The 21102-nt window shown below is 53.2% G+C and overlaps 1 protein-coding gene across 5 annotated transcripts in view; it reads left to right on the forward strand.

Moving 5' to 3' along the window:
• Nucleotides 1-21102, forward strand: part of ASTN1 (astrotactin 1) — a 151945-nt gene that overhangs the window by 44043 nt on the left and 86800 nt on the right. The window contains exons 1-2 of one of the 5 annotated variants that reach the window (XM_075936894.1): nucleotides 13741-14089; nucleotides 17553-17681. The exons of 3 other annotated variants lie outside the window; for them this stretch is intronic. In XM_075936894.1, coding sequence (XP_075793009.1) covers nucleotides 17675-17681 — 7 coding nt within the window. In that variant the 5' untranslated portion in view covers nucleotides 13741-14089; nucleotides 17553-17674. Of the gene's footprint in view, nucleotides 1-13740; nucleotides 14090-17552; nucleotides 17682-21102 lie in introns of those variants that run through there. One more of the 5 variants, XM_075936895.1, reaches the window with a different exon arrangement.

Genomic DNA, 21102 nt, shown 5'->3' on the forward strand with positions numbered 1-21102 from the left:
GGCAGCTCGGCTGCAGGACAAGGAGATTCGCCTCTGACCGGCTGGAGGGAAGCCACGGCCCGGCCTTCTCAGCGTGGAGCTGGAGTTCACCACGCCCAGCTCTAGGCACAGAGCTGCAACCCGGAGGCGGAGGGGTCGGTGGATTGGGAGCACAGCTCCGGGATAGAGGACAGCAAGCCCTCCGGTAGTGTACCTGCAGAGCCCGAGCCAAGGGGGAAAGCCATGAGCACAAGCAAAGGCAGAGAGTGCCTGCAGGCGGGGAAGAGCCTTTATCGCAGCCCTGTGTCGGTGCAGCTTGTTAGCCGGCTGTTCGAATGGCACCTCAGCTGAGGGCCAGGTCCTCCTCCTGTGGGGCAGGGGGCCGCGTGGAGCCTTTGTTGGCACCCCCACGCCGCAGCAAGATGCCTACCTAGTGCTGGCGGCGGGGCTCTTCCACGGCTTACTGGTTAACGGGCCAGTCCAAGTCCCCCCAGGGTGCATGCTAAGGTGTGATGGGACTGCAGAGCCCCCAGGAGCGTGCCCCTCCCGCCTACTTATGGAGGACAGGGCTCCATATCGTTATCGACCATGACGGGCTGGTTTAAATGCAATATCTGATCAGTGAATGAACAGAAAGCCGTGGGCTCTGGAACTGGTCTCCCCCTCCTTCCCATCATTTCCCTCCTTCCCCACAGTCGCTCAAAGAACCTTTGAAAAATCATAATTTTAATGTAGTCTCTCTCTCTCTCCAATTTTGTGTGCTTTTTTTGTGGACATTGGGTATGGTTTTGGCAGTCTCTGCACAGTGGGGGGGGCATTGCCAGGGTAAATCCACATGCAAAGGGTTCTGCCGGGCAGAGCTCAGGAATATCTCACCCTGGTACAATATTTTCCAACTAAAGTTTTCCAAGCAGTTTACTTGAGCCTTGCAACACACTTTTCTGAGGAAGGATCATTGTCCTGGTTACTTTATAGAAGGGGAAACTGAGGCACAAAGCCGCACAGAGACTTGCCAAAGGTCAGGTAGCAATTCAGTGGCAGAGCCACTAGTAGAACCCACGTCCTCTCGCCACCAGTTCTGTGGGTTCGCTGCAAGACTTCTTCATTAACGATCTGGGTGAGGGGATGGATTGTGAGGACGCTGAACTGGGAGAAGGGGGAGAGACGCTGGAAGGTAGGGATAGCGGCCAGAGTGGCCTAGACACATTGGAGGATGTGAGCAAAAGAAATTTGATGATGTTCACCAAGGGCAAGTTCAGAGTCCTGCACATAGGACAGAAGAATCCCAAGCACTGTTACAGGCTAGGGACCGACTGGCTAAGTGGCAGTACGGCAGAAAAAGACCCAGGGATTACAAGGGCTGAGAAGCTGGATATGAATCCACAGGGTGCTGTTGTTGCCCAGAAGGTTAATGGCCAATTGGGAGCATTGTCAGCAGACTGAGGGACTCTATTTCCCTCTGTTCAGCACTGGTGAGGTCATTTCTGGAATACTGGATCCAGTCTTGGGGTGCTCGCTACAGCAAGGATGTGGACAAGTTGGAAAGAGTCCAGTGGAGGGCAATGATTAGGGAGCCGGGTGCATGACTAATAAGAGCGGCTGAATGAACTGGGCTTATTTAGTCTGCAGAAGAGACGAGCGAGGGGGATTTGAGAGCGGCCTTCAGCTTCCTGAAGGGAGGTTCCAGAGAGGCTGGAGAGAGGCTGTTCGCAGTGGTGACAGAAGGAGGAGCAATGGTCTCAAGTGGCAGTGGGGGAGGTCTAGGTTGGATATTAGGAAACACTATGTCCCTAGGCGGGTGGGGAAGCACTGGGATGGGCTCCCTAGGGAGAGGGTGGAGTCTCCATCCCTAGAGATTTTTAATTCCCGGCTTGACAAAGCCCTGGCTGGGCTGATTGAGTTGGGATCAGTCCTGCTTGGAGCAGGGGGTTGGACTTGATGGTGTCTGAGGTCTCTCCCATCACTAGTCTTCCAGGATCATTGTTCATTTACAACCGAGGGAAGGTTGAGAGCGCTTTGGTGTGGAAAGAGTCAACGTGTTGCCGCTTTTATAGCAGGCCAGCAATGTCGTGCAGATGTGAAAGAAGCCAGTGACTGCACTGCAGGGTTAGTTTCCAGCTGCCGCACACAGCTCATCCTATCAGACGAGATCAGGGATAAATGGTATCTGAGAGATCCAAATCCATTAGCTTCAGTCACTCTTGCTTCAGCTCCTTGGGTTACCTGTTCTCCTTGACAGCTGGCTTACAGCCATCACTTGCCTCCGCACAATGGGAAAGATGAGGCTTTAACCCCCCTCCTCCTCCTCCTGCTCTGGGGATGTTTTTGTCTGCCTTTGAATTGCTTTCATTTCAAGAGAGAAGAAAGCTTGAGACAGGGAAGAGAAGGTTGGGTTGGATGTTTGGATAAAACTGCCTGGACCCTTTTCTTCAAACCCCACCTAACCTTTCTCGAGGGTTGTGAGCTCAGGTCTTTGTATTACTGGAAACAGACGTTACAGGAGATACTTGAGAGCCTCTTTTCACAAGGCCCACAGACTAGAGGGACCGTCTGCAGGGTTTTTAGGTCATTTGGTGAAAGGTCTGAGCTTCGAGTCCTTTCCCGGACCCGGGCACCTTTTAGATGTTCACTCCTCACGATTATGCTACTGCCCAGACAGGAGACAGCGTGAGGAGCGAGAGTTCGGGTTCCGAGCAGATAGCCATCGGTTCAACATGTTATTCGAACGCTGTGGTTATAAGGAAAAATCCCAACAGCTGCAGTCACGGTGATTTGGAGTTGAGGTTCCATAACAGTATCAGTGTGCCCCCATCCTCACCCAGCCTCATCCTGTAGAACAGAAGACATCTGTGATGGGGCAGAGTAGGCCTACAGGCTTCCCCTGCTGGAGGCCTTGTGTCCCTACCTTTCCAGAAGGGAGCAGTAAAGAAGTCCTGCAGGCTGCCTAGAGTGGCTGCAGCGGAAGCAGCCAGTTGGAGAGAGGCTGCATGGAGCAGCCAATCAGGACCCAGCAGGTGAGTATAAAAAGAGCTGCAGGGCCAGAGTCAGTGAATTGCTGCTTACAGCTGGAGGAGTGAGGACTGTTTCTGGTTGGCTGACGGAGAAGTAGGATTATAGACAGTTCAGTTGCTGGCAGAGATGGGGGGGGAGCAGAGGTGTCCTTAGCAGGGACAGAGGCAAGCAGTTGCTGGTGGGGAGCAAGAGGCAGCCCCGGCTGACTGCAGGGCACTGTAGCAGCATGATGACTAGTTACAGGGGATGCAGTGACATGTGGCTGCTCTTTATAGGGTCGCTGGGCTGGGATCCAGAGTACAGTCTGGGCTCGGCTTTTCCCCACCAGCCACTAAGGAAGTGGCTTAAACCTTGAGGAAGGGAGTTGAGAAGGCCCTGAATATTGAATTGTGAAACACCCCTGGAAGGGGGTCATGCGGTTTAGTGACCTGGCTGGAGAGCTGGGACCAGAAAAGGCCCAGAGCAGGTGGAGATCATGTTTCCGGAAAGGCTGCTGTAGGCTAGGGATACAGCCACATATCAGGGCCAAGACTGTTCAGAGGCTGAGCCCAGAGAGGGCTACGGAGACACCAGCAGAGGGATGCTGGGAGAGGCCCCTGTTGGATTGCATGCCCCAGAAAGGCTGTTTTGTTCCACACACAGACTGCGGGTGTGACTCGGCCGGAGAGCTGAGTCACTGAGAAAACCGCAACAGAGGTCGCAGCAGCCTGAGAGAGCGCAGGCACGTGGACTCGCCCAGGGGGGCGCGCTCACGAGAGATGGTGTCACCCCATTACACACACACGTGCAGGAGAAAATAGAGGTCGTGCATGGAAACCAGAGACAGGTGCCAGTTTGTGGTGTGCCCAGAAGTCGTTTGCAGCATTGGAACCCTCGTTAGAGAAGAAACAGCTGGAAGCCCAGTAGGTGGATACTGCACGTAGCTACTAGTTATAGTTAATAATAAACAGGCCCGAGTTAGAAGACTGTCTGTGGACGGGAGGCATGAAAGCAGATTTATTCTGCTGCGGCTTCTGAGATGCAAACCTAGCTACTGCTCTCCAGGCCTTTGCCACCCTTCAGACCAGGACATCTCAACTTTGGAAGCCCCGGCGGCCATAATGATACTCTCAGCACATGCCGAGGGCCACAGCTTAAGTGTGGTTGCATAGACATGCAACTATATGCAAATAGCTTCTTTCACACTGACAGGCACGAATACAAAGATTGAGGCAAGACTACACAACACGCAGGCCCCATTTCAGTCAGTTCTGCTGATAGGAATAAAATGCAACATTTGCCTGATTTCTGCCCACATGACAGCAATGAGCAATGACAGCCCAGGAATGGAATGACTAAAACACACAGCAACAGAAGACTGTTATATTTACTTGCTGTTGTGGAGCATGTTCCCAGTGGAGGCCACGTTCAAAGGATCCCACCTGCGGGGCGTGTTGAGCCCTGCGTAAACCCAAACCGCACTGTGGGTCGGAAACAAACGGGCCGTGGGCCGCATACGGGCTGCATGTGGCCTGAGTAGCCCTGCTCTAGACAGTCTGCTTGGACAAACCCAGAGCCTTGATTGTGGCTGACTGAGCAGGACAAAGCACGCAACAAGTGTGCTCTGTAGATTGTGTGGACCACCCACGTGTGTCTGAGTTCTATTCAGGGAGTTTCTTTGACTCCAGAAAGCCGCGTGTAGTTTGGGGCCTGGCTATTTGAGACACGACTTTTCCCTTTGCGCACAATCACTGCGGTTGTCCAGATGTACCACTCTGTGGGTGCGTCTACACAGCACCCTAAACTCGAAATAGGGTACGCAGTTTGCACTATGCGTATCTTATTTCGAAGCTATTTTGAAATTTGGCGCATCTACACAGCACCAAATTTTGAAATAACACGCTCTTTCGAGCCATCCCTTATCTCTCATGCAATGAGGTTTACTGGGATGGTGAAACAGCATGCCCGTGTGACGTAGTGGGGGTACCTGGCTGGTTTCTATGCTGCTGGCTCTGGGGGAACCCCCACTGGCTGCCGTGGGTACCACGACCCAGCAAAACAGGATGAGTCACTATGCAAACCAGTGGCCAGACACCCCCCATGGAGAGGAACAAAGGAAGATGGAATGCTGCCTTGGCTTGGGGGCAGGGCTGGAAGTTAGTGGGTTGGTTGCTGGCTGTCGGAGGGCATGGAGGAGAGCCTAGGGGAAGGGGCTGGAGTTTAGGGGCCCAGTCTCCCCCATCTCAAGGGGGCCTGAGGCATCCTAGCCCAGTTCCTGTAACCAGATTACATCTGTGCTGCGCGGTGCTGGAGGAGCAATAAACCACCCTCAATTCCACTGGCTGGTGCAGTCTGTTTGTGCCATTTCGGGGTGCAGGAGACGGGGAACCCCCAACGCGCCGTCACACTGGTGTCAGAAGTGGGATACACTGCACCCCGTGGATGAAGCTCCCAGCGGTGAGCGACAAGGCGCTGTAGAAGCAAGAGCCCTGGAGCCAGGCGTGCTGGAGACAGAGCGAAGCGGTTCCTGGGAATCGTGGGGCGCTGCAGCACTAGACTGGTGAGTCTGCACCGAGGGGCCCAGCGGACAGATGGCCTACGCCCGACTCTTGAAGGCAGAGCTGGTGGGGCTGTGCAGAGAGAGGGGCTTGCCTGTGCAGAAAGCAACCAAGGCCCAGCTGATTGCTCAGCTAGAAGAGAACGACCAGCCACAGGGCCAGGATCTTGTCCCCAGGGGAAGCAGCCAGACCCCCCCTGAGAGTGTGTCAGGCTCAGAGAGGGGGAGGAGCGCTGGAACCCACAGGAGAGATGAGACAGCTTCCCCCAGGAGGCCTGCAAGCTGCAGCCCATCTAGGGCAGGGGCCAGCCAAGCAGAGCTGCGGCGGCTGGAGATCCAGCTGCGGATCAAGGAATTGGAAGTAGAGGACCGAGAGAGGGACCGCCAGGACCGAGAAAGGGATCGCCAAGATCGAGAGAGGCAGCGGCAGCATGAGCTGGCCATGGCAGAGCGGAGAACCGGTGGGGCACCGGCTGCGCCAAGTGCGGATGGGCCCCAGGGTCCCAGGACTGCCAGATGCTTAGAGAGGCCCGTGGTGGCCCAATTGAAGGACATGGGTGACATAGACGGGTTCCTCAGTGCCTTTGAGAGGGCCTGTGGACTGCAACGGGTTCCCCCAGCTGACTGGCTGCAGGAGCTCATCCCCGCACTGAGCCAGGAGGCGGCCGGAGTGCTCAGTCAGCTGGAGGACCTACAGCCCGGGGATTACAACCGAGTCAAGGAGGCCCTGCTGCACAAGTTCGGGCTGACCCCCGAGATGTACAGGAAGAAGTTCCGGGGGGTACAGAAAGGGCCACGGGAGACCTATGTGGATCTGGTCTCCCGCCTGGCGCAATACTGCCGCAAGTGGGTGTCTGGAGTCGGAGCCCAGACCGCAGAGGAGCTGCTCAAGCTGGTCATGATGGAGCAGTTCTATGAAGCGTGCCCACCCAAACTGAGGCTGTGGCTCAAGGACCGGAGACCAGAGAACCCCCAGGAGGCCGGGAGACTGGCGGATGAGTTCACGGAGAGCCGGTCCGGGTGTGAACGGGAGTCCCGGAGAGAGAGGGAACCGCGCAGAGGCCGGATCTCGGCTGAGCGACGGAGGGAGTCAACTACGAGGCGAGACCAAGGAACAGGTCGTCTGTGCCCCAGAGAACCAGCCAGGGCCTGGACAGAGACAGCCCAAAGCCTAACTTGCCATCGCTGTGGGCAAAAAGGCCACAAGAGGGCTCAGTGCACCAGGTCCCAGGACCGGGGACTTTCCAGGGTTAACTGGCTGGGGCGGGAGGAAGGGCAGGCTGCCCCAGAGGCAGGGGCTGGCAGGCAAACCTCAGCTCAGAGAGAGGGGAAGGATGCTCAGTGCACCTCCCCTGGGAGGTCTGACCCTCGGGAGGTGGATTTCTCCATGTACCGGGTGGGGGCAGGACGGCCCCTGCGGAGCGAGTGCCTCATACCCCTGGAGGTGGATGGTAGGAAGGTGACGGGCTTCTGGGACACGGGGGCAGAGGTGACTCTGGCCCGATCCGACATAGTGGCCCCAGAGCGGATACTACCCCACGCGCAGCTGACCCTGAAGGGCATAGATGGGTCCCCGTTTAAGGTGCCTGTAGCCCGGGTGCATCTGAAATGGGGGGCCAAGGAGGGCCTCAAGGAAGTGGGGGTGCACCCGCACTTGCCCACCGAGGTGCTGATGGGGAATGACCTAGAGGAGTGGCCCCATGAATCCCAGCGGGCTCTAGTCACTACCTGGAGCCAGAGCCAGCGGGGGGCTGACAACGTGGGTCCAGGGAAGGACTCCTGGCAGCGTCCTCAGGGTCCCATCCCAGTGGACACGGGGTCCAGCCAGGCTGGGACTCCGGACCTAGACAAAGGTGGGGAACAGGTCCCGATCCCTGCCTCAGCAGCTGAATTCCAGGCTGAGGTGCAGGCAGACCCCTCCTTGCAGAGGCTGAGGGACCAGGCTGGCCTCCATGCAGCTCAGCCCCGGGGGAGAGGTGGCCAGGAGAGATTCCTGCAGGAGCTTGGGCTCCTGTTCCGTGAGTGGCTCCCCCCCAGGAAGGTGAGGGCATGGGGGGTCCAGCGGCAGCTGGTCGTCCCCCGAAAGTATCGCCTCAAGCTGCTGTATTTGGCCCATGATGTCCCCGTTGGGGGCCACCGGGGGATCCGGAGCACCCGGCTGAGGCTGCTCCAGCACTTCTATTGGCCGGGAATCTTTACAGCCGTGCAGCGGTACTGCCGGTCCTGTGACTCCTGCCAGAGGGGCGGGAAGGCCCAAGACAGGAGGAAAGCGGCTTGGGGGGCTCTACCCCAGATAGACCCTCTGGGATGGCTGAGAGAGTTATGGGAGGGGAAGTCCTCCCTGGATGGAGCATCGGGGGTGGAAGCCGCCCTGGCTGTCCAGAGAAGGCTCGCTGGGCTCATGGCCCCGGCCCGAGAGACCCTGGCCAGAGATCAAGGCCAGCGGAAGGGTGGGTGTGACCCCCGAGGACAGGCCTGTGCCAGTCGCCCTGGAGCGGGGCGGCGAGTGGACAGAGGGAAGCCAGCTCATGTGGGGCCTTGCCACGGCCGGCCCGAGTCAAGGGGAGCACCCATGTCCCCGGGGCGGGTTCCCACGCAGAGGACCCGAACTTCCCCAGGTCACGAGCGGAGTGACCCTGCTCAGTTCGCTCTCGGAGGGGGGAGAACTGTGACGTAGTGGGGGTACCTGGCTGGTTTCTATGCTGCTGGCTCTGGGGGAACCCCCACTGGCTGCCGTGGGTACCACGACCCAGCAAAACAGGATGAGTCACTATGCAAACCAGTGGCCAGACACCCCCCATGGAGAGGAACAAAGGAAGATGGAATGCTGCCTTGGCTTGGGGGCAGGGCTGGAAGTTAGTGGGTTGGTTGCTGGCTGTCGGAGGGCATGGAGGAGAGCCTAGGGGAAGGGGCTGGAGTTTAGGGGCCCAGTCTCCCCCATCTCAAGGGGGCCTGAGGCATCCTAGCCCAGTTCCTGTAACCAGATTACATCTGTGCTGCGCGGTGCTGGAGGAGCAATAAACCACCCTCAATTCCACTGGCTGGTGCAGTCTGTTTGTGCCATTTCGGGGTGCAGGAGACGGGGAACCCCCAACGCGCCGTCACAGCCCGTTATTTCGAAAAACAGTTCACAATAAGAGGTGGCTCGTGTAGATGCGGGGTAGCTATTTTGGGATACCTCCAATTTCCTGAAATAGCCATGGAGTGTAAATGTACCCTGTATGACCGACCTATTTGCTCAGGACCTGATGTGGGTCCCGTTGAAATCAATGGCAAAACTGCCCTTGAGTGGGGAGCAAGACTTGACCCTTTTTTTTGCCTTGGTAAGTTGGTGAGTATCTCTTGTAGACTGATTGGAGTTCTGCTTTGCATTGACCGTTGTCTTGTTGAATGATCTTTTATGATGCCGATAAGTGATTGCCTGTGTACCAGAGACTAGTACAAAGTGTATAGATGAAAATCAATCCATCTTTGTTTTGCTTAGCTTAGTGAGCGGGCCTCTTTCATCTCAGTGGGCCGGATGATTGTCATACCCAAGACAGTCTCCCGGGACAGGGTAGTTTTGCTCACTATGCTTGCATGCCTAGAATTTGCAGGACGTGCGGAATGAACTGTAACAGCGCTTTGACGGGACGCTCTCACAATGCTGTGTGCAATCAGCATGCATCTCACTTCATGGGCCCTCGCTTTACGTATGTGCCACGTTTGTTACCACCCGTAGGAAAAAACCTATGCGGACAAAAACCAGAAGAATCTGGCAACACTGTACGTGGGTGATGTCTCTTGGGCCCCCCCCCCCCACAATCCAATGGGCCACAGATTGCCCACCGCGGGTGTAGCCTGTTAATGAGGGTGCCAGCTAGTTCCTGGGTGGCCTTTATCTACCAGGAGCTCGGTTGAAAAACTCCTTTCGTCCAGGCTGCCAAGCAGCCTTCAGGCGGTAAAAACCTTTGCTCGCTACTGATGTAGGATGGTGGACTTGACTCACAACAGTGACCTAGAGAAGGAAGGTTGTGAAGAAAGGCAGGGTGTGAATTTCCCAGTGGAAAGGAGCCTGGGCGTTCCTGCTTGTTATACCAGCAGTAATTCCCCATTGCGGTTGTTGTGGCTTATGGAGCAACGCTGCTTCTGCGCCCGACAAGTGATCTGGATCTCTGTGCCAAGCTTGCCCCACTGCCCTAGCAGGTAAAGCAGAACGGGCGCTTGGCTGCCAGTGGAGAGGCAAGTGGCAATTACACCGTGGGAACTTGCAGGGCCTGATTGTTCTGAGTCGGTGGGAAATGACGGTGGAGTTGGAAAACCCGCGATGGCGCCATTGTCATGCAAGCATGTGGGACCATTAATCACCTCCTGCAACCCAGGCTCGTCACCCTCTGTGACGTAGTGGGGGTACCTGGCTGGTTTCTAGGCTGCTGGCTCTGGGGTAACCCCCACTGGCTGCCGTGGGTACCACGACCCAGCAAAACAGGATGAGTCACTATGCAACCCAGTATGGCCAGACACCCCCCATGGAGAGGAACAAAGGAAGGTGGATGCTGCCCTGGCTGGGGGGCAGGGCTGGAAGAGAGTTAATTAGTTGCTGTCTGTGAGCATGGAGGACACAGCCTAGGGAGAGGGGCTGGAGTTTAGGGGCCCAGTCTCCCCCCCAATTCAAGGGGGCCTGAGGCATTCTAGCCCAGCTCTGTGACCAGACTACGTCTGTGCTGTGCTGTATCCTGGAGAGGCAATAAACTTCCTCTATTCCACCGGCTGGTGCGGTCTGTTTGTGCCATTTCGGGGTGCAGGAGACGGGGGACCCCCAACGCGCCGTCACACCCTCTGCCGTGGGCAGGACATAGTGGATGGATCTGCAGCAGAGACGTTCCCAAACTGCACCGGAAGAATTGACGGCACGCATATCCTTGCTTTGGCACGGGGCCCCCTTGCCACAGAGCCCGACACGGAAAAATAGCCCTTCCTGTTGGTTATGCGAGCACTGGCGGATAGCTGAGGACACTTCACCGACGTCAGGCGAAGGTGTCTGCTGCTCACAAACGTACGTGCTAAGACTGTTCAGAGAGCTACATACAGAGTTGATGTAGCTGTGTCGGTCCTGGGATATTGGAGAGACGGGGGGGGGGGGTGGGGGGTGAGGTAATCTCTTTTATAGGGACAACTTCTGTTGCTGAGGGAGAGCAGCTTCGGAGCCACTCCGAGCTCTTCTTCAGGTCTGGGAAAGGTACTCTGATTAAAAAATAAAGTTAATTTATGCTAAGCAGTTGGTTCTACCTTACATTTAGCTCCTCTCTCTCACCAAGGGAAACTGGTCCAATAAAAGATTGGTCACCCACTGTGTATCTTGGAGCCGTGGACTGGGACTTGCTTTCCCAGCTGGAGGATTTCCACTGGCAATATTGAAATGCCAGCAGTGATCCTGGGAGTTGAACCTACTGCTTGCTCGCTCATGACGCCAGTGTCTGTGATCCACTGGCCGTGGAGATCACAGCGGTGAACAGAGCAGCCTGGACCGGCATTGCGAGGACAGTCGAGTCGACATCAGTAACTCAAGTGCCTACACTCGTGTTCAGCTCAGTGTGCTGAACACGTCAGCACTGTTTAGGGATGTGGTGTTTTTAGGGTACTCTGACGGGGTGCTCACGTGTGCGGGAAACCAATATAAGTGTAGATGCTTGCGCCACGAGGGCCTTGTGTACACTGGCATGTTTTGTCACCCAAAACTGCCTTTTGTTGCCAAAACAGTGCATACGCACCGCAGTGCAACTTTTGTGGAGGAAAAACACCCAGTTTTGGCCACGAAAAACTTCCACCCATGTGAGAGAGATTTTTGTCTTTTCCTCTCCCTTGCATTTGAATACAAGTTTGTCCAGCCCTTTTGAGGTCCTTCTGGCTGAGAAGCACTATAGAAATTGTGACGGACCGGGCCGTGTCTGGGCACAGCTAAGGGCGTCCGCTCAGGGCGAATTGCTCAAATCCGGGGCTACTTACAGCCCCCGACTGGTGACCTTTCCACACAGGCCACAAACCAGTCCCACAGAGCGCTTCAGCTGCCTACCTGAAGCCTCCCGAGCAAAACCCCTCCGACACCCCAGCAGTATCCGTGCCCCAGATGGCCCCGGGCCTATACACAGGTGGGGGGTCCTAACACCCAATCCCACCTACCCCGAACAAGTTCTGTCCGGTTCCAAGAAACCAGCCACAGATCCCTGGTCAATTTACCCTCTGGACCTTGCCCACAAATCACGCTGGGCCAATCCTTTAGAATCTATATCTAAAGGTTTATTATTACAAGAAAGAAAAGCCTGAGAGTAAGGTTATTAAAGTACAGTACGTTACATGCACCGAATCTCCCAGTTCTCAATGCAGGCTCTAGCAGAGATGTTGCAGCTGCTGGTTTAAAAGTTCTTATTGCACATCCTACGATCAGGATGGGTTCACAGGTCTTCCGGGCTCTTCAATCCCTGCAGTGCTGCCTCTGGGATGAAGTGCTGAGCTGAGAACAAAATGGCATCGACTGCATGGCCTCTTTATACCTCCTTCCTGGCCTCTTCTGGTCTCAGCCGGTCACCTGGTCCTCAGCCTCTCTCTGCTGGCAGCTCTTGGGTCTCCGCCCTCCTGCTTTAGGTGTGTCTTTGGGCCATCAAGGGCCATTGTTCCACAGGGCTTCGCTACTCAGCCTGTCCATAGCAATCCTCAACCACATTCACAGAAATATTCAGCTTCCACACAGATTACAGATTCCTACCTACACACATAGACATTATACACTCACATAAATAGCGTACATAAGATCAACAAACAATAATCTCCCATTCAATACCCCACATGGCTCCCCCCATACCAATTTCTGGGGCCAACACCCCCACCTAGGGGTGCAGCAGCGATCTGGCTGCTTCCCTCCAATTCAGCAACGTGACAGAAATACAAGACGTTATTGCTGTTTGTTGTTTCTGGCTTTTGAATAAGATGCCTATAAACAAATCATGAAAACTGTGTCCTCCCATTTTAACGTTTTGGGACATAATGAGAAATTATGGAGAATTCACCAGAGACCAGCTGTGAATCTTTCCTGCTTTTTTTTCTTTAAATCCCTCTGCTGTACTTTGTCTTTCTTGCAAACAGATCAAGCTCAGTGGCGTTTGGGTTTCAAAAGCCTGTTTCCAAGAATGAAAGAGGTTAAAATAAAATTTAAAAGAATTTTCAGCAGAGGATCAAGTCAAATAGCGAATTCTGTGAAAAGTCCCCTTATTCCTATATTTGACACGTCAGAAGTGTGCTTTCAGAAGCCACCTGCAGTTTGCCTGTCAAAATTTCAGAGCCTCGCTTTGGCAATTGGGGGCCCAACCTGATCCTGCTGAAATCAATGGAGTTTTATGGGAGAGGATTGGGCCGTGGGTAACTGCGCCCCATGAAATAATTCTCCATTGCCTTCATTAGGCATTGGAACCGTTCCTAGAAGAAACGCGCTCCCACTATGCGTAGCCTAAAACTGTCAAAGGAAAGGTAGCAGGTCAAATCTAGCCCCAAAGGTAGGTTTGCTGAAACAGATCTGAGAGAACGGAAGACTGCTGGAAATGTGTCACTGATTTATGAAGAGAACTCCCCCTGGGAAAAGTTTAGCTAATGGGATTTCCCACCTGCAATTTGCGAATATTTCAGTGCGGTAGCTGGAAAGTTTCATTCCTCTCGTCTACTCCCCCATCTCCCTTTTCTAGCATTGCCCCCAGAGCCTCCTCCTCCATGAGATCCCTGTTCCAGTCGGGTCCTTCTGGCCTAAGGTGTCCGGTGGCCTGCGGCCCTTCCCACATACTCCTGAAATCTTTGTGGGGTGGTCAGCTTGTCTGTTACCCTATCCTGAGACCTGCTGTTGGCTAGTTCCCCCAGTGCCCTGTTTTGGGGTCTGTCAAGTGCAGTTAGCCTGTAGCTTGCAGTTCAAAGGAGGCCTTCTGGGGCATGGATAGCTTGCTCCTCATCCATCCTGATGCAGTGTTTGGCCTTTAGTTTGAATCCAAACTTGGCTTATGGCAAGTGAGGTGTCTCTGTGATGTACCCGCTGGCGCGGTGCGTTCTGGAAAAACACGGACCTCTGTGATATCTGTCACTGCAGGCGGCGTGTGTGTGAAGTCAAAGCCGATGTGTCTGTGAGGTCACTAGCTTAGCAGCTTTAGAGTGCTGGGCTGATGTGCGAACTCACGAGGGTCAGAGGCTCAGGACCCCTCGCTTGCTGACAGGATGGGCGTGTCCGAGGCTGCAAATGCCACACCTCGGCCGAGCGGCTCCGACGTCCTGCCACAGGCCAGTGGAAGGGACGAGTGACTCAGGGTGTCTGGCTGGCTGGGCTGATTTCAAGGCACGGATCCTGCTGAGGTCACTGAAGCTGCGGCCTGGTGTGCTGGGTGACATGGAGCTTTGTGACATCCGTGGCTCGATTTCTTTTCTATAGGATCTTCGTGCCCCTCCCCGTCTCTCTGCTAAGGAGAGCCACGAGAGGAGACGGGACCGACAGGACCATTCTGTTGTCCCTGGATTCTCACGAGGGGAAGGGAGGCTGCTTTTTCTCTGGGGGTATGTTGCCCCTGCTCCCTCACCAGACCACCCAGGGGAGGATTAGAGCTAAGTGAGGGACTCCTGGGGCTGTGGAACGTGCCTGCAATCTCCATGGGGGGGGAGAGCCCCGTGCCAGGGTCTTGGGAGTGGCCCTAACTACAAGTCTGTGTGTGGGAGGAGCTGTGTGCCTGGGTTGTCACCACGCGAGCACCCGTCCGCGACCACCACCTGCAAACGCCGTGGAGTTCGCGATGCCGTGAATGAAATGACGGCCAGATTCTCGAAGGTGAAACGGCCCCCTTCCCACGGCCCCCTTCCCACAGCCCCCTTCCCACCCCCCCACCCCCGGTGCTTTCCAGACTCCGGCAAGATGCTTCTCCAAGGGAGCTGCCTCCGTCTGTAGCCACGTTGGTGCTTTTGTGCCTCCTGCGACTCTGCTGATTTATATAGATCATCAATATGACAATTATATTCACCTGCAGATGTAATTACCTCGGTTTGCGCGAGACAACGACAGATTTATGTCTTTATTCAATTCCTGTAAATCTGAAACCGGCCTGATTAGACCTAAAAGTCCTTTACACGGATCAATCTTTGAACACTGCTGGTCTCTGGCCTTTTGACAAGTTCTTCCTTCGAGAGAGAAATGATAAAGGCACACGGTCGATTTTCCTCGCTCCTCTTTCTTTTTTTACTCTCCATTATCTTTAATGTCTTCCCACAAACTTCAGCGTGGTGCTCCATTTTCCTAGGGACGTCGGAGTTGTTTGGATCACACCATGGGAACACAAGGCCGGCGGCCTGTCTCTAGAGCTACTAACTACTCTAGAGCAGCCTCTCTCAACCAGAGTACGCGTACCCCCTCCGAAGTCTTCCGCGGGGATACGTCAGCTCATTTAGTTATTTGCCTAGTTTTACAACAGGCCACATAAAAAATCACTGGCCAAGTCAGCACAAACTAAAATTGTATACGATGGCTTGTTTATATTGCCCTATGTACTATACACTGAAATGTACGTAGAATATTTCTATAAAGTGTATGGTAAAAATGAGAGAGTCGGCAAATTTTCAGTAATAGTTTTGTTAAGGCTGTTCCCCACTTTGGCACTTCAAGTGCAGGAGTAGGGGCCTGCAAGAGACCTTAACGTACCTGACCACGAAAGGCTCCCTTACCTCGAGGGCCACCAGCCAAATGCAAAACCCCCTTGAAAGCCCAGGAAAAGACACTTGGGAATTTCTTCCTGTGGGGTAACCCCAAGCTCTTTAACCCTTCTTCAGTACAGAGCTTGAAAACAATCTGTAATTTCTTAATACTGACTTTCAGTCTCAGGCACGTGTAAACAGAACCTCCTGCCTTCTAGGACACAGGAAGTAGCTCGTGGTGATTCACCATGGATGCCTCGGTAACCCTGGAAAGTGTCACATCTGCCCTTAGGCAAAGATTCCTCCAGTATTTAGGAGCTGGCTGTTGCCCTTAAACAGGAGGGTTTATATCCCTTCCCAATCTCTGACTATTTGAAAGAATTTGCTGTGACGATTCTGGATATTTGAATTAGTCGTGTAAATGTCTGATCTCTGTTTGAGTCCTGCTAAGCTCTTGGCTGCATTGGTATCCTGTGGCAATGAGTTCCACAGGCTAATTGTGTTTGTGGCTGGGCAGCGTCTTTCCTTCTTTCCGTTTTGAATTTGTCATCTTTTGTATTTGGAACCTTTCGGTTCCACTGAACTTTCCCTTCTTCTTGGACCACAACCCAGGGAGAACAGAAGACCCTGCCTTACTGTTCACCAGCCCTGCTTCTTCCTGACTCTGCCACTGACCTACTGTATAACCTTGGGGAAGGTCACTTCACTTCATTTCTGTGCTTCACTTTCTTTACCCAGCCTCTCTCTTCTGTTTAGATTGTAAGTTTGTTAGGGTAGGTACCGGTTCTTGCCCTGTGTTTGTACAGTGCCTAGTATAATGACACCCTAATCTTTATTGGGGTTTCAAGGCTCCACTGTAAGACCAGTACTAATCAAATATATCCCAGTGGCCCAACCCGCCATATCTTCCTGGCGTTATCAGAGCACTCCTAGTGAACGTCTCCTCAACTGTCCATCCTGTTTCTCTTCCTAGTAGAGGAGCAGCACGTGGCCAGCTGCTGAAACTGAAGAATTGGTGTTGAGGACATGGATGGTGGTGAGAAATCCCGGATGTTTGATAGAACCTCCTGAGCGCTAAATTCACACTTCAATTTTCATCTGTGTCTTAATGTCAAATACTCATCCCTAAAATGCACTCGTGGGCCTTGTTGTTTCACCGGAACCTGTGCTTCCCAAGATGTTCAGCTTTTTCTGTGTGGAGCAGAAGATTCCTGCATCACATCTACCCTCTAATCTGAGTTTTTTCCTCAACACACGGGCAGATAAGCCCAAGGTGAACTTCTAGCAGAGAAAGCATTCTCGCCAGTGGTTAGATGAACAATCAACCATCCTCATTGTATGCGGTAAGGAGGCGAATGCTAAAATAATCTCTAATTCTCTTGCCCTCTTGGCCCCCATCATAATGAGCACTTAAACAAATTAGTCTGCAGGAGTGGGCTGAAGTTTACCCTTGAAGTGTAGTCCATCTCATCTCTATAATGCATTTCCCCTCCTGCTTTCCATCCCACCACCATCCCGGACTGGCTTTGCCTTTGCGATCTGCTCAGATGTCTTGCTAAGTGCCTGGCAGATGGTTTAGATCGCCGGTCATTACTTTGACTGTCAGCCTTTAACAGTTATAAATAGCCATTTGCCTTCTTTGAAACTCTCTGGCTGACGTAAAAGAAAGCCAGTGGTGGCTCACCGTGCTCCTATCCCTATGTTTCTATGGCTTTCAAATGATTTGGGGATGGAAGGAGGGCAGGGAGTGTGGGATGGAAAGCAAAAGAAGATCTTAAGGGCAAAAAAGCACCATTTCTCATTTCCCTGGCTGTCCACATCGGGGGTAATGCAGAGGCAGGATGCTACCTTAGTGACGGGAAGAGCAGGAGCCCACGGAATCATGGCGGAGTAGCCAAAATGGCTATTGAAAGTTATTGAGCTCCAATGTGTTTCCAGCCACCCCCCGTTGGACAAAGAAACTTGCTGTGCATTGGGGTCTTGCAGGAATGTGGAGGTCAGGGAAGGTCCTCCTGAGATTTGAAAATAGAGAAGAAAAACGTGGCAGGTGAGGAGAGTGGAGAATAGGAACGAGACGGGTGAAATACCCTCGGAAGGTTTGGAGTGTCAGTCACGGTGTGTCATTGGTGAACTGAAAGGTCCGTTTCATGGTTCCGTCGCCTGCTGTTCCATTGGCCTTTTTCTTTTAAATTAGCGATGGGCCTCAGCCAACAAGTTCTGATCCAGATCAGAACTTCCCTCGAATTTGGATCAAGGTTGGGGCTGGAGATTTTAGAGTAGGTCCATTTTTTTTTTTTTATTTTAAAACCTTCCCAAAATATTTCCATCTGTGATCCAGGAATCGTAACTGGAAAAGGCGAGCTCTCTCCATGGCGAAGGTCTGCTTTGGGTGACGGAAGACAGAGTGGAGTGGCTTCGCAGAGCACAATCGTATTGAGTAGAAGTTGAACTACCATCGAAATGCTCAGTATGTGTGTGTGGGGCCACAGACGGCCAAGAGCAGTAAAAGTGATTTTTGACTACCCAGTTTGAGACGCCCTGAAAATCCTGGTTTTTGAAAGAGGGGATGTAACAGGATGACTTGCTGTTGGGTGATGGACCTGGGGCTGGCTCTTGATCGCAAAATAAGCAGCAGAAAGGCTAACAGGAAGCTGGGAGATGCTCAGGAAGCTGTGGGAATGCGGGAATGAGCTGTGGGAATGAGGGTTTGCGGCTCCCTTCTGAGAACAAAAATTACTGCGTGAACCCAGGAGAGGGGATCGAAGCTTGAGCTCACCAGCAATCCACACCCATGTGTGGAGGGGCAAAGTTGAACCACAGGAACTTCAGCATCAATCAGTCCCGCCATCCACAGCTGAAGTTGAAGCCCAGTCTCGTTGCTGAGGACTGAAGACTTTGGGTGTCGGGACTCAAGGTTCCAAAAATATTTCCGTATCACGTGTGGGACATGCAGGTTGACAATTAATTTAAACTCAGTCAAGTTTTAAGTTGGTGATGCCGGATGCAGCATGCTGACGTGAATGCGTTTCACTCTTTGTTCTGCCCATGCGATATTCCAAAGATTAGTTATGCAGCATTTTGAGGGGTTACAATCCACTGACGTTTTAATTTGTGGTACCCTGGGAAGGGATCTGTTATAGGACACAATAAAAAGTTTAGGCATAGAGAAAGAGAGGACCGAGGACTTTGCACTGTAGGTTAAATTTCTGATCCAAAACTTAGCTCAGTTTAAGACAGGTTTGATTGCAGAGCTAATGAAACTAAAAGACTGAATTGAAGTGCTCCCTGCCGAGTGTAAAATGAATCTACAGAGATTTATGGCGCTTTCTAGCATTTTTCCCAGATCTATCTTTGAATGACTTGAGACTTCTATTGATATAGGACTCATGGGCATTTTTGTGGACTTTCAAAATGTTGAAAAGCAATAAAACAGTTGTTGATGAGATTATTTTTGCTGAAAAATCGGTGCTGTTTTTAAACTAGCTCAACCGGTAAAAGGAGAAAAGGTGAAAGTGAGATTCCTCTAGGAACAAATCAGGGAGGCTGGAAGCATTGGGCGGCTGGCAGTAGTTTGTTGGGTGGAAGCGTTAGTTGTATTGAATGTACCTTGATTGTCTCTGATGGGTATGTCTCACCTCCTCTTAAAAGCCTCCAGCGAAGGGGATTCCACAACCTCCCTTCGTAACCTGTGCTTAATTATCCTTAGTTAGAAAGGTTTTTTGGTCCTTGACGGTCCTAATGTACGTGCTTTATCGGACGTGGCAAAGTGGTACAGGCCTTGCTTCTGGTCGCCTCACAGCCCTTCTGTGCTGCTCTTAGTTTGGTGGAAACCCGTTTGTCTTTTAGGGAGGCTCAACTAGGGAAGGAAGAGGATGCTGGTTGGAGTCCTTCTGTCTGTGCTTCCCCTGTTCGTTCAACACCTCTCTCTCTGACGCTACTTGTTACTTGTTCCCAAAAATTCTGCTGTCCCGCTGGTCAGTGCTTACGTTTTCCTTGACTTCACTAGGACCAGGAGTGTGTCAGTTCAACAGAAGAGTCTCTTCCGCGGTGCTGGGTGCATGAATTCGAAGGAGAAGAGAAACGCGAGGGACGTAGCAAGCTGGGAGGAATGCTTAGCCACCGGGAGAGGCCTCGTTAACACTGTGTCCACGGAGGCTCTGGGAGGAGCCGCAAGGGCCTGATCTCAGAGTCCCCGCCGACGCTAGTGGGCAGTGCTCATGCAGGCGCTGCTGTAGCTGGGCCCCGGTGCGTGGGTTGCTGGTCTCTCCAGGCAGCGCCCCAGGGGTGTGTGACAGGAGCTGAGAGAGGGCGGCAAGGCTGCAGCGGCCATCCGGCAGGACGGCTGTCCCTGGGGGACTTGCAGCCGTCGACCAGGGCTCTTCCCGGGGCTGGCGGTGTCTCCGGGGCTGCTCCTGCTCATTGCGATGGATGAGGCGAGCTGCTCATACATATTTTAGAGTTTAAATATTATCACATTTTATTTGATGTCACATGTAGTTAAAGCCGCGCTGTTCCTGCGATTAGCGGAGGTCGCTAGGGTAACTGAGCAGTAATGAGCTAGGTGAGCTGCCTTCTCAGCGGGGATAAATCAAAGGCGCTCCCGTCACTTAAACGTGGATCTTCCTCTCTCTACCCTTGCTCCTCTCCTCGCCTTCCTTCCTCTCCCCTTCCCGCTCCCTTCGCCCCACCTCCTTTCTGTCCCCTTGTTTCTCCCTTCACTCGTCGTTTGAGCAGTAATCCGCCACGGCCAGTCTGTGTATGGGGAGGGGGTTGGGATTGCTGTACGTGGTCATCTTTGAGATCAAGCTAACGCTTGGCAGGATAATTAGTGGCCTCCCCTGCTGTGATTAACTCTTGGCTCAGGCAGGCTATTTTTTAACGTCCGTGTTAGAAGTTAATACCCGGGCTAATAGCTTCACTTCCAAGGCCTACTGGAAGCCACACAGAGATCGGGCCTGCCATCAATATCTTTCAAGTGTTCATTACTCCTTCCCGATTCAGTGGGTTTTCAGCTGCTTTCCTACCACACCTTGACTCTGCCCGCCCGTTGTAAGGCATCGTGGGGCCAGCTGGCGTGAGCAGGTGCAGCTCCGCTTATTTCACACCAGCTGCGGGTCCGGCCCCTGTAGAACCCTCCTACCTTCGTTACCAGCTCTCCCCTTCCCATGGTACATGGAGCCATGGTCTAGGACACAGGTGGGGAGCCTCAGGCCCACGGGTCAGATGCCGTCCCCGGCTTGGCTGGATCTGGCCCCCGGGACTCAGGGCTCCTCCCCTTAGCATTGGGGAGTCCAGCCTCTGCTGTCCCCCACCCAGACTGATTTTCCTGTGGCCCCCAACACAAGCTTTCCCACCCCTGCTCTAGGAGATCACTTCATCCCAGGCTGGCAGCTGCTTGCACAAAGCCGTGGATGAAGGAAGAGAAGAAAGATGATATTTGAATAAGGCCAGAGAAGAGTGGCGGGTGGTCAGTGATGTCGAGCACATAAACCCCTTCTTAATCCGAGCAGATCATCTGGTTTGGATACTCCGCAGTGTTGGAACCAAAGCCAAGATGAACCTTGTGAGAGCACTGAACAAATTCAATGCACTCTCCCCCCTTCCCCACACACATTATTTTCACATGGAGGATCAATGGGGTTGGGGGCAGGTTGAAACATACCAGTTAGACCCCAGCACTTGTGAGGAGACACAGCCAGCAGACCTGGCAACCCCTGCTGAAAAGGAGCAAAGTATTTTTTTACTAAGAGCAGGATCACCTAGAATATCCCTGCACCTAGGAAAGTCCTGATGTGTGCTTAGTGAGAGAGACAAGTCAGTAGCGTGGACAGGCACTAGCTTAGGTCGTTGGATCAGACTGGAGAGGTGTCTCCGAGCATGTAACGTTC

Source organism: Pelodiscus sinensis, chromosome 9 (genome assembly GCF_049634645.1).
Source record: "Pelodiscus sinensis isolate JC-2024 chromosome 9, ASM4963464v1, whole genome shotgun sequence".
Classification (NCBI taxonomy): domain Eukaryota; kingdom Metazoa; phylum Chordata; order Testudines; family Trionychidae; genus Pelodiscus; species Pelodiscus sinensis.